Consider the following 14,560-nt stretch of genomic DNA (forward strand, 5'->3'; position numbering starts at 1 on the left):
AGGTACGTATGTTAGGGAAAACAAATAAACAACTAAAGCTTTCACGTTGGAAGTGAAGTGCGTGTGAGAATAGGTGGACGAAAGTGACTGGTTTGGTGTACGAGTGGGTCTCAGACAATGGTGAGATAAGTCTCCGTGGCTGTTTAACATCTTTATTGATGGATCGATGCGAGAAATGTCAGAGATAGGACAGTCGCTATACGTGCATAGCGTTGGGGTAAGGAAGAAAACCATGAATTAATTATATTTAACGTATTTATACTCCTTGGGAAAACCTTTTTTCACTCTTTCCTATACTATTTCACTAAAGAAACTTGGAAATAATCAAAACTTGTCTGTAACTCTGCACGTTACGTGTATTTAAGTATGAACGTGCGCATGTGTGTATGCGTGTAAAGATAAAGATAAAGGTCTGTGTACAGTATATATATATATATATATATATATATATATATATATATATATATATATATATATATATATATATATATATATATATATATATATATAAAGTTACAGATGTTTAATATCAGTGCGCTCTATCTCGGAAATAATACCGAAAGGGAATTATAACTGATAATGATTCTTCACCTGGCGGGCTCGACCCGCCGAATAGCGAGAACCAACGATGCCCAGTGATGCTTTAGACCACCGGAATTCGAGCCCACCAGGTGACGAACCACCTATCATTTATAATTTCCCTTCGGTATCATTGCCGAGATAGAGCGGATTGGATATTAAACGCCATTTGTAGCTTAATGTTTGTGTATATAAAATGTCATAGCAATGTGAAAAATTCATATATATATATATATATATATATATATATATATATATATATATATATATATATATATATATATATATATATATATATATATATATATATATATATATATATATATATATATATATATATATATAATGTGTGTGTGTGTTTATATCTACATACCTTTATGTATTTATATATATATATTTATATATATATATATATATATATATATATATATATATATATATATATATATATATATATATATATATTATGTTTACATCTACATACCTTTACCCTTTACGCCACAGAAAAGGACATTGACTCTCACCTTTGCACCCTGACATTATGCCAGATTCCATCACTGAGATGAATCCTTTGAAGGCACAAGTGAGTGAGAGGTGCCGGGTGCAGCAGTAACTGCACGCACAATTTCCCTTTCATCAAGTGGACCGTAAAGAGGCCTCTTCCGTGCTGTGAAGTCACGGCCAGCATCTGGCTGGAGTCTTCCCACGTTCGAAATCTGAAAGGTTCAGAAGTCTTCTAAAACAGTCACTCATTCAGAAATTGAGCAGTTCATTAGTTTTCTAAAACAGTTACTCATTCAGGGACTGATGAGTTCATTAGTTTTCTAAAACAGTCACTCATTCTGAAATCTGAAGGGCCCAGAAATCTTCTAAAACACTCATTCAGAAATCTGAGGGGTTCAGAAGTCTTCTACAACAGTCACTCATTCAGAGATTGAAGAGTTCATTAGTTTTCTAAAACAGTCATTCATTCCGAAATTGAAGTGTTCATTAGTTTTCTAAAACAGTCACTCATTCAGAAACATGAAGGGTTCAGAAGATTTCTAAAACAGTCACGCATTCAGAAATTGAAGAGTTCATTAGTTTTCTAAAACAGTCACTCATTCAGATATTGAACAGTTCAGAAGTTTTCCATAACATTCACTCATTCAAAAGCAAAGACTGGGTAAATGAGCAACGCCAGATCTTGACCAAATCAAAACAGCTGATTTCCTTCGTGACTTACCGTAGCTGGAGGTCTGTTGTAGAAGTTGGTGGGGTGGACGACAGGGCCATCTTGATGTAACTTTTGGGGCCGAAGGACGTGGGATGTGTCCTTTGGTTGCAGGATTCTGAAGACCATCCCGGAAGGCATTCGCAGACGCTGCTTCGTCCAGATGCTTCAAATCTCTCTACACACCTTGAAAAAGAAAAAAAATTAGAGAAATTTACTCAGATGATTCGAGCTTCCGGTTCTCTCATTAAGCTTTGTCAAGCGCCGTCAGATCGTTGGACATATACGTAACCTTTTTTCATTTTTCTTTTTTATATCACACTAATTTTTTTGGAATATATAATTTAGGACAAAGGTCAAGTGGTGGGACCTATGAGGTCATTCAGCGCTGAAAGGGAAATGAGAGTAAAGGTTTGAAAGGTGTAACAGGAGGAAAACCTCAAAGCAGTTGCACTATGAAACAATTGTTAGGAGAACGTGGAAAGTAAGATGGGAGAAAGAGAACATGAAAGGAGGTACAGTGAAAGGACTGATAGGGGTTGCAGCTAGAGGCCGAGGGGACGCTGCAAAGAACCTTAAATAACGCCTACAGTGCACCGCGTGAGGTGCAGTGATGGCATTACCCACCTACTGGGTTTTGATTGTTACGAATCCTCATTCTACTCCCTTTGCCGATAAAAGACTAACATTTTAATGGAATATTTCTCTCTCTCTCTGATACACACTGTCGTTATTACCTTTCGAGAAAAATTCCAATAGGCTAAAAAGAATAATTCACCACACACGCAGTTTCTCATACGTGGCAAATTACATCATTTTCCGAAATAATAAGACACCTATCTACCCATACCTTTGGGCGTCGTCGAGAGATTACCCAAGTTTTCTCAATGATCTCATCTTCTGGTGGCATTTTCTGACTAATGGAGATTGAAAACGGCCCTTTCTCTGTGTAACTTTTGAATAGTGAAACACCCTGCAAAAATAGTGAAAAAGAATTGTATTGCAGTATCTTGACTCACAATGAGTAGATCCATTTTTTGGGGGGTGGGTGGGGTATAAGCTGTTGGCCTATCGTATTACATTGGGTACCCTAATTTTCTTTGGGACTTTTAATCTTAAGGCGCCGAATAGCCTTATTAAGGTCCTTTCTTCTCTCCAGTTCATAATTCTGGCGTCACTGATCTTCCCATAGAACTTCTGTAGACATGGAAATGAAGTATTGAAGAAACGGACAATATACCACCATACATGTACGTTACGGGTTACGAAGGAAGAGACTGAGCATGCGCTCTTCCGGCAACCTGTTCCATATCTGACACTGTTTGAAGGGACTACAAGGCCATACACATAAGATGCTGAGTTCACTTGGTTCGCGTAGTCTTTCTGGGACTCCGCAATCCTTTGAATTTAATCGTTGTTTTTAATTCAGTGGTTCATTTTCACTAACAGATCCAGAAAAGTTTCATGGGGACCACCAATTTTCATATTATACTTATATATGTTTATTATATATATATATATATATATATATATATATATATATATATATATATATATATATATATATATATATATATATATATAAATAAATATATATATATTTTATAAGGAAATAATATATATATATTATTTCTTTAATCGATTTTTTATTTTTTCCCATTTTTAGATTTATTTGATACTATTACCTAAATCTTCCATATTATTATTTTATCATTATTTTTCATGGGGGGTGGGGCACGTGCCCAGGTGGCCCCCCGCCACCGCTAGTGCTTATTTTCTGAAAACCGTTTTCCCAGTTATTCCTTAGATGACCCTTAGAAGAACCCTAAACTGCTGCTTGAAAAATGAAAAGACCTCCTGTACCTCGCAAGGATCACAGGGCTGGCGCTGAACTCCAGTTTCTTAGGCCAACGGCCAGTGGGGGAGTAGCCCCGTTGCCTAAGACACGTGGTCAGTGTGTCACTAGGACGACTGTTTAACAGCCCAGCCGGAGGGCTGGTACCTATTTTCTTACTAACCCTCTCTAGTTTTCACACCGCTAGGTTGGCGGCCTACCGGGTTTATGCAATGGCGCCATCCCCAAGCCACCAGTGAGTGGCGAGATTTGAACCCTGGTCCTCTCAACTGGTAGGCAAGATCCTTACCACTGCGCCACTACGGCAACTAATAATAAAGTAAACGACTAAAATACTATTATTTTTCACAAATGAACAGTTTCCTACAGACAAACCAAGTAACAACATTTACTGGAATGTTTATCAAGGATGAAGCATCTGCAGTGAGCCTTGGCAAAGGCATGACAACAGAAAATCCATCGACAACACCTGGGCACGCACGCACACTGTGCCACTCACCTCCCATTTCCACAAGACCTCGGAATGATAACCCGCTTTCACGAACCTATCGTCTTCCATTCTCTCCACGTGATCAGGATAAATAAAAGAAATTTATTCCTTTTTCAACATGTTAGTCACATTTCTGTATTTTCAACCTTTCATGAATTACATATACTCTTATTAAAAATTCACTTCCATGGAGAGTGATGGTTCAATTATCCTTCATGCACTGCATCCGTACTAACATTCAACATTCCTTTTATCTGGCTTTCATGAGGTCTGGTCACTCGTCTTGCTAACCCTCACTTCTGCTGTCTCCAGTCCAACACTTTAAAAGTAAGTCATAAGTGTTCGCAGTTTATCTTCGCTATTGATATATGATCTGTAAATACTAGCCATTTTACATTCCCTGCACAGCTATTTTCGCATCCCACAGTTCCATCCACTTCGTGATCTTGCACTGATTTGAAATATTTTATTTATCAGACCAAACATTTCCAAAGGAAAAAAGGTTTTAAGGTGCTGTGCTGTGCCCAGTGGTGTCTAAAATCTTATTAACCTCCCAATTCTACCCCTATTCAAACAATTGTCTACGTATACGTGGAATAATAAGACCTTTTGGGATTAAATTGAATTTTAGTAATAAATTCGAGAGTACTGGTTATTAAGAAATCTCTTACCCAAATAAATATATGTATTCATGAAACTCCTAGCAATTCATTGTATATCGGAAACGTGGCAAGGAATTTGCAACAATAAAAATACCTTAATGTCAATTCTTTCAAATCAGCGTTAAAGAAACATTTTGCCTGCAGGCTGATGACTCTTTATACACTAATATCACTGCATTTCCAGAATTGTAACGATAGAAGCACAACTTTCTAAACCAAAGTGATGCTTAATCTACACATATAAATAAAATTATACATACTGCTACACTATGTATTGCAGGGCTACGTTTCGTTTTGCATTTTTAAGATGTTCATTCAGGTTTGTTGTACATAGTATATTGTAAGCAGTATAAAATGTAACTCTTGCATCGAAATACATTTTATCCATGTAAGATACAGAATAGCCAATGTAAATATTGGCAATAAAGCTTATTATTATTATTATTATTATTAATATTATTATTATTATTATTAAACAGAGTGTAAAACTATGAAGTACGCCAGCAGACCCTTGCGATACATTAATGAACGTAATTATTACATTAAAAATAGATGTAAAAGAAACGTGATTACCTACTGTAAGAGAACTGCAAAACTTGACATTTTTTGGGTTTCGCATTACGTCCCAGCGGTTTTTAGTTTTCTGTACAAGAAAACTATTGGGCCGGCTTTGTCTCTCCGTCAGCACCTTTTTCTGTCAGCCCTTAGATCTTAATAACCACTGAGGCTAGAGGGCTGCAAATTGGTATGTTAATCATCCACCCAACAAACATCAAACATACCAAATTGTAGCCCTTTAGCCTCAGTAGTTTTTTTATCTTATTTAAAGTTAAAGTTAGCCATAATCGCTTCTGGCAACGATATAGGATAGGCCACCACCGGGCCGTGGTTAAAGTTTCATGGGCCGCGGCTCATACAGCATTATAATGAGACCACCGAAAGATAGATCAATTTTCAGTGGACTTGATTATACGATGTACAGATAACTCGACTGCGCCGAAGAAATTTCGGCGCATTTTTTACTTTTGTATCGAAACCAAAGAAAAATATATAGTCTGATAGAGAAGGAATGTAATAAACACGAAAAAGCTGGTTTATCTGCATTTAATTGTTCTGCAGTCGCGAAAAAACCCAGATAAATGTATATACAGTTTACACACACACACACACACACACACACACACACACACACATATATATATATATATATATATAGAGAGAGAGAGAGAGAGAGAGGAAATGTAATAAACACGAAAGCGCTGGTATGCATATCTTATTTTAATTTTTCTGCAGTTGTGAGAAAACCTAGATAATATATATATATATATATATATATATATATATATATATATATATATATATATATATATATGTAAATATATATGAATACATAAATACACACACACACACACACACACACATATATATATATATATATATATATATATATATAAAGCAGCTTCGGACTTCGTAGAGGTCTGTGGCGCTGGTTCAAATCTGCAGCCGACTGATCAGAGAGGCGGACACTTTGCTATCCGTGTAGACACCCCGGGATTATGTATGTAATCAATGGATAGGTTTGCTTGAAAAGCAAATGGGTGTTACAGACTAAATACACACACAAAACAAAGCCACTCCAACATCTTCTAAAAACATAACAAACATCTCACACGTCTCGAACTCTCGACCTACCCGCGCAACAAACTCGCTGCTGGGAGAAAGAGCGTTGGGTCTGGTATGATACATGTACCATACGCTACCGGGGTCTAAGCGATGTCAGGCAGGGCAGCCGATCGAGACTACGGTCTACCCCAAAGCCAAATCAAAAGTCCTTCAAAAGAAGGCATCGTGCTTACCCCATACAAAAATGGGAAAAAGCACGTTAAAAAGAAGAAGAAGAAGATATAATATATATATATAATATATATATATATATATATATATATATATATATATATATATATATATATATATAATATATATATATATATACTCGTATATACATAGTCAGTTATTTTCTCCATAACAGGCTGGATTTTCTCATAACTGCGACGTTAACTTGCATCACGGGAGAGAGAGAGAGAGAGAGAGAGAGAGAGAGAGAGAGAGAGAGAGAGAGAGAGAGCGCTACCCGCTGAATTTGTATGTGGAAACTTTTAATTGCATATTGTGAGCTTACTGTGGAGTTTACACCCGTTTTATTGCCATGCTATGTGTTTGCGCAATCGGCTGCAGACAAAAATGAGAACCTGTGTCTTTGGTGTTACGCCACTTTTAATATATTCATATCTAAACACTCAACGCAACTAAGTGTCTATGTCAATCATATAAATACTTTTGACCATCAAACTGTAAGAGTTCGGCCGCAATTTAAAGTCAGATTCATCGAAAGAGAAAAATTTCATTTGGAAAAAAGTGTACGAATCATCTTGAAAGAGCTGTTGCATTACAGGCGACGAAAAGATTCGGCGTTTCTTTCTCCTTTCGTTTATTCCGAATTGAACAATGATTCCTGAAATATTATATTCAATATTCATCCCAGGCTGGAAAATGTTTTCCAAAACATAGGTTTTTGCGTATGGCGTCTCGCTAGGGAGGTAAAACTCAACTGATTGTTTTTCGGATATGAGCCATAACAGATGGATGGCCGGGTTTTTCAATCGCTGTGGGAACTGCTGCCACCACTTGTTCTTTCTCTCTCTCTCTCTCTTTTCCTCTCTCCTTCTAGAATTCCTTGAAATTGCTCTCTCTCTTTTCTCGCCTCTCTCTCTCTCTCTCTCTCTTCCCCCTCTGCTTTTCTGAGAATTCCTTGAACTTGCTCTCTCTCTCTCTCTCTCTCCCCCTTCTCTGAGAATTCCTTGAACTTGCTCTCTCTCTCTCTCTCTCTCCCTCCTTCTTTGAGAATTCCTTGAACTTTCTCTCTCTCTCTCTCTCTCTCTCTCTCCCTCCTTCTTTGAGAATTCCTTGAACTTTCTCTCTCTCTCTCTCTCTCTCTCTCTCTCTCTCTCTCTCTCTCTCTCTCTCTCATTTGTGAACTCCTTGAACTTGCTGCCTCTCTTTCCTGGCTCGGATGGGATTTATCCCAGAGAAATTAAAGAGTTAAAAGAGGATAGTTCCTTGCCTATATAAACTCTTGCAGAACAACGAAAGGCACCAAAAGGATGGAAACTAGGTAATGTGGCCCCAGTTCACAAAAAAGGTCGAAGAGAAGAGCCAGGAAATTATAGACCACTTTGTCTAATGTCAGTCCCTTGTAAGATTTTTGAGTCCATAATTGCAGATCAAGTTGTGGATCACATTGATAGAATCAACCTGTTGTTCAACAGTCAACTTGGCTTCGGACAAAACAGTTCCTGCCTACCAAACCTCTTGGAGTTTTTTCACAACATGCTTGGTATTTACGACAGTAGTAGAGCAATAGATGTTCTACTTAGATTTCCAAAAGGCCTTTCACGAAGTTCTACACATGAAACTAATGACAAAAGTTAGGGCTTTAGGAATTGTAGGAGAAATAGCAGACCGGATCGAAGACTGGCTAACTAATACAAAGCAGAGTCGTAATAAACGGTGAAGAATAAGAATGGGCAGATGTGACAAGCGGAATTCCTCAGGGTTCTGTCCTTGGCCCGATCGTTTTTGATTTACATTAATGACACTGATGTAGGATTAACTAGCAGGATAGCCAAATTTGCAGATGACACCAAACTAGGTGTAAATGCAGCAGACCCAGAAACAGTGGAAAGTTTAAGAAATGATCTAAGGAAAATAGGAGAATGGTCAAAAAGATGGCAAATGCCTTGTAACTTGGATAAGTGTAAAGTATCACAAATAGAAACAAACAACCCTCATGCCAACTACATGCTGCTTGGGAATGACATAAATAATGTAGAAAAAGAAGAGGACCTTGGAGTCATTATTACCAAAGACTTAAAATCCACAAAACAGTGCATTAAAGCTGAAAAGAAGGCAAGAAACTAGTGGGATATATAAGGAGGCAGTTCAAATGCAGAAACAAGGAAACGGTGTTGCTGCTCTACACATCAATAGTTAGACCTCATCTTGAATATGCAGTACAGTTTTGGTCACCAGCGTTAAGAAATGACATAAATAGATTAGAAGGGGTACAAGTAAGAGCCACAAAGTTAATTCCTTTCCATCAGGCAAATAGGTTACCAAAGACGGCTAGAGAGCCTGAGCATGTATGGCTTAGAAACACGACGATTGCGACGATAAGTAACAGAAACATTCAAAATATTGTAAGGCATAACAAAAGTAGACAATAACCCCTTCACATTCAACGAAAACCAGACAAGAAATAATGGAGGGAAACTAGAACTGAAGAGATACTACACATGTCACTGTGGGAACTTCTTTACATACAAGATATGTGACGCATGGAATAAACTGCCATCAGAAGTTGTCAACAGCAACAGTGTGGAAGAGTTTAAAAGAAAGCTAGACAAAATCATTAGAACACTGTCAGTGAACAGTAAAACCTGCTCCTAGAGATAAGTGAGCACATGATGTCTCCTCGGATGGACTAATAAGTCTTTGAGACATCCTGATCCTTGTAACTCCTTGTAACTCTCTCTCTCCCCCTTCTTTGAGAATTCCTTGAACTTTCTCTCTCTCTCTCTCCCTCTCCATTTGAGAATTCCTTGAACCTGCCTTCTCTCTCTCTCTCTCTCTCTTTCACCTCTGAGAATTCCTTGAACTTGCTCTCTCTCTCTCTCTCTCTCTCTCTCTCTCTCTTTACCTTGTTCAATAAACTTTCGATGCTACACATTTGTAGGTCTATTCCAACAATCCCTTTCATGAAACGACTTCATAAATTCGTATTTTAACCTTGAAACCCAAATAACTTTAAAGATCTCTCTCTCTTCCTTTATAGAGCTTAACCTGAGCTCTGATCACTTGCGCCTATCGAGCGAGCTGGCACAGTTCGATTCCTGGGCGGGCCTGGCCTGGCTCCCTTAAAACCCACTGAGCCCCTATTCGCCTGAACACTGAATTAGGTACCTGGTAGCTAGACTAATCTGATGGTCACTACCAACGTAAAAGTTAAGTATATCTTAGTTTAACCAAAAATAGGGCACATACACATATTATATGTAGGTATTTATATACATATATAAATGCACAGATATATACACATACTTATATATATACATGTCTATATCTATCTATCTATATATATATATATATATATATGAGAGGCGCTGGCGTAACAAGGTGGCAAGCGCCACCGCGGCCGAACTGGTTTTATTGTGAGCGAGCAGCTAAAAGTACAGCACTATCCTGTACACACACTTTTTGTCCCCTTATGTTACTGGCAAAAGGTTCGAAAATCCATGCAAAACAAAGGAAATTTCGCCCTATAGTTCTCACTGCTACATCATAAGACTCGTCATAAAAAGGAGGCAAGCGGCAACCAGTGAAGGTGCGTGGGTGGATGTAGGAGGATGTTTTTGTTTTATAATATTTTCATGGAAATTTTACTCAGATATGTTATAATAATAATTTTAGAGCATTATTAGGATAAATATTTTAGGTTGTTTTCACAAAAACATGCTTTAATTGCCGTATGAAAACATTTTCATTGTGTTCATTAACACTTTACAATCTTACATTACCTCACTTTTGTGGTTGTGGCCGCTAAATGACAAAACATACTATAATGATTTTTGCATATGTAATAGGCGAATAAATTTCCTTTAAAATGATATGATTCATAGAAATCGTTTGGCTGGTTTTTCTTTTATAAGCGTTTTCATAGTTGGCAAACTTTAAATGCGTTTTTATCATTTTTTAAAAAACGGCGCTTGGCACCTTATTACACTGCCACTCATATATATATATATATATATATATATATATATATATATATATATATATATATATATATATATATATATATATATATATGAGATTTATATACAGTACATGTATAAATACACAGATATATGCACATATATATATACATACACATATCTATATCTATCTATCTATCTATATATATATATTTTTTTTTTCTTTCTTTTTTTGAGACAATCTTTCTTGATGAAAATCCACGTTAAATGCTATGCAACGATGAAAGCAAGAAGGGGTGGAAGACACTGAAAGTATTCTCTTAAGAGACCAGACGCCGCAGGTGCATTAGCGTTCCAGCCGAAGCATTCAGTTTACAAATATTAACAGAGACAAAAGCAAAATAACCTTTCCCTCAGTCATGGATCTTTCGATAAAGAGATTCAATTAATCCTCTGTGATGTGAACAGAATGGAAAGGAACACCCTGACATTTTTCAGATCTAATCACCAGTTCGAACAAAGACTGCAGGGGGTGTGGCGAAAGTGTAGATGGATAGAATATGCAATTTAGGCCAGAGTCCAAACGCTGGAACCTGTCAGGTCATTCAGAGCTGAGAGGGAAATTAAGAGTAAAGGGTTCGAAAGGTGTAACAGCGGGAAAACATCGAAGCTGCACTATGAAACTGTTGTTAAGAGAGGGTTGGAGAGAGGAAGATGAAAGACAGAGAATATGCACGGAGGTACAGTAAAAGGAATGAAAGGGGTTGCAGCTAGGGGCCTTAGAAGGGACGCTGCAAAGAACCTTTGGTAATGCCTACAGTGAACCGCAAGAGGTTTATGACATCTACAAAACGAATTTTGGTCTAAATGCTACCAACTGTATAAAACCAACCTTGCATGGAGTGGGCATCTTTGCCCCGACCCTTGGCAAGAGTCCTCGTCAGGGCATCCGGGGGAGCTGTCTTCTCCGAGTACTCCGTCGCCAAGATCCCGAAGCTCATGTAAAAAAAAAAAAAAGAAGAAAAATAAATGAAATGATGTTTCCTGAAAGTCTTGGTTTTATATATATATATATATATATATATATATATATATATATATATATATATATATTTATATATATATATATATATATATATATAGGTGAAAAATAAGAGAAAAATAAGAGAGGGTGTAGGTCTGACCGGTTTCGACTTTATTTCCAAGCCATTCATCAATGGCTTGGAAATAAAGTCGAAACCGGTCAGACCTACACTCTCTCTTATTTTTCACCTGTGTAATGTGCGATAAATAAATGAATCACGTACAAAAGTGATATATATATATATATATATATATATATATATATATATATATATATATATATATATATATAAACACTACCTCGTATATCTTTATGGAAGGTTCATAAACAGCGCGTCGTCCCTTTCATTCACTGCAGCGATCACTTGTGTTGCAATCTCTCTCGCTTCTCTTGAACGGTAATGACCCTCCATTCCAATACTTTTTGCATTCCATATATCAAGCATTTTATTCATTTTTTATTCTCCATTCCTTTAAACAATACACACTTTTCCACCGGCCTATCTTCATCCAGTTTCTCCACAAGATCATGCCATCTCTTGTAATCTATATTTTCACACATGCTAGGATTTTTATCGAATATGCGTTATGCGTCTGCATTCCTCACCACTTCACACTTCTTACTCCACATGAACAAAATTCATCATTACAGTTTCTGACTGTTTTCTCTGATTCCCATCAAACTTCTACACTTACTTCCTTGACACATTACAGTTTTTCTTCTTCTCTTCCAAACCATTTAAGAGATCCTGTTACCTTCACGGCTGTTATGTTCCTTCCCTATCTGTGACGTACTTGTAGGATAAAGTAGCATAATACAAAAGCGAGTTTTCAGTAAAAAGCAAAATTATATTCTGTGTTGTCTCTAGTGATGAAGATGTATATAAAAAAGGAACTTCGTCGTTCATTTCATATTCTGTTTTAAATTCGATACTTGGTTCTAAGTACTTTCATTTGGAGGAAAAAAAAAATATTCTTCAAAATCGCCCCAAACTAGGATTCCAGAAACTTGAAATATCGCACAAATGACCAAGCAATATTGTAACTGATACTACTGATGTCTTCAATATTATTTTGGCTGCTTTTAACAAAAGCACTTGAACAATCTGTATTTTTGCTGTTTTACCTGCCCTTCACCTTTCGTGCTTGCAACTGCCCTTTTGATTATGCAATCTTTTATTTCCTCTTCATTCTGAGCCTTAATTTCACGGCTCGCAAAGCTAGAGGGGTATTAATGAAACCAGAATCCACAGACCAGCAGAACTATATTATTGCCTCCATGTGTTCATTCTGTGCACACGTGGTTTCACAGAGGCGGAGCAGTGTCAGTTTAGACAAGTGTCTGGTATAAAACAACCTGCGTATCATCTGCTGACTTAGCAAAAACTTACGAGAGAATTGGTGAAATATTTTTCTGCCAAGTACCTGAATTACTGCCTAGGTAAAAAAAAAAACAACATTGGGTTTTTAATGGAATGTGCTAAATTCTTCTTGCTGGCAAGGCATGCGTCCGAACCAAAAGATTACAAAGACATGCTTACCCACATACACACACAGATACATACATACATATATATATATATATATATATATATATATATATATATATATATATATATATATATATATATATATATATATAGAGAGAGAGAGAGAGAGAGAGAGAGAGAGAGAGAGAGAGCTGCCCTCTGTATGTTTCTAACTATATTTGCATCCTTTATTCCTCTCCGTATGCAGATGCTCAACAAGTTATCTGTCCACACTTTCTTGGGATTATGATACACCAATATATTTGATCTAACAGACAGGCATTACTTGAGCATATAACTCAGCAATTATATGGAATAAGAAAGAACTGACTACCAGTTGGATAAACTTCCACTGTATTTGTGAAGAATTAGACATCACTCTGAATAACAAGGTTTTGCAGAAATAGACAAATAAAATCTTTGGGAGCCATTTTCATTCCTGCTGACATTACAGTTTGGATGAGAGCCTAGTATTCGGTGAGGTACGCTGAGAAACACATTCATCTTCGAGGAAGGAGGTGACACTGCAATGAAAGCATGAGCATTGTCTTTACAATAAGAAAGAGAAAGAGGAAAAGAAAGCGCAAAGGGGCAACAGGACTCGAAACACGCAGAACTAATCTTTCCCATCCTTACCTCGCCATTGATTCTGAGATTCCTCATGCAGCCGAGAAAGGGCGCTCCCCTGATAGTGCTTGGCCAACCGTGAATTCTGTGACGAGGGGTCGGGTAGGCCAGCCCTCCCACCTGCAGAGGACCCCCAGCGGCCAGTCCTTCGTCATGCGACGGGAGGGGAACCCACGTCCGACAGCTGTCATATTTTTTCTGGCATAAATCAACCACCATTTCTGCCCTCTGAAAGAAATAGGCGAAAGGTCACTGATAGGCAATTTCCGCTCGGCGCTTTCGCTCGTTGTCCCTTCGAGGAGGAAGCTTTTCAAGTCGTGGTCGTTTTGTATTCCTGATGAAAGAATAATTATATAGTTAGATTGACACCAGTCTTTTTTCACAGTTTTATTTTCATTTCTCTACGCATCAATCCATCTCGTCTTTATGTCATAATCTTCTACTTTCCTTCCTTTACAATCCATACCAAATTCACGTCGTACAATCTTCTTTCCTTCACAGTTTTTATATTAGCTGACCTCGAATTCATGATCTTATTTGCCTCTCCAAAAACAGCCAATTTGTCCACTTTACTAGTTTATATCCACATTTGAATTTACTTCTTTCCCACTAAATTATCTTGCCCTTTCTCCACGGCCATTCCTTTTCTTGACAACTCAAAATCACCCTCTACTCTTCTGACATAATTCATTTGCGTCAGTTATCCAGTAAG

At 37.3% G+C, this 14,560-nt stretch overlaps 1 protein-coding gene across 1 annotated transcript in view; it reads right to left on the reverse strand.

Moving 5' to 3' along the window:
* Positions 1–14,560, reverse strand: part of LOC136850505 (putative neural-cadherin 2) — a 168,717-nt gene that overhangs the window by 11,326 nt on the left and 142,831 nt on the right. The window contains 4 exon segments of the mRNA XM_067124074.1: positions 1,104–1,295; positions 1,805–1,978; positions 11,502–11,605; positions 13,858–14,076. Of these exon segments, the coding sequence (XP_066980175.1) occupies positions 1,104–1,295; positions 1,805–1,978; positions 11,502–11,605; positions 13,858–14,076 (689 nt within the window).

Source organism: Macrobrachium rosenbergii, chromosome 22 (genome assembly GCF_040412425.1).
Source record: "Macrobrachium rosenbergii isolate ZJJX-2024 chromosome 22, ASM4041242v1, whole genome shotgun sequence".
Taxonomy (NCBI): domain Eukaryota; kingdom Metazoa; phylum Arthropoda; class Malacostraca; order Decapoda; family Palaemonidae; genus Macrobrachium; species Macrobrachium rosenbergii.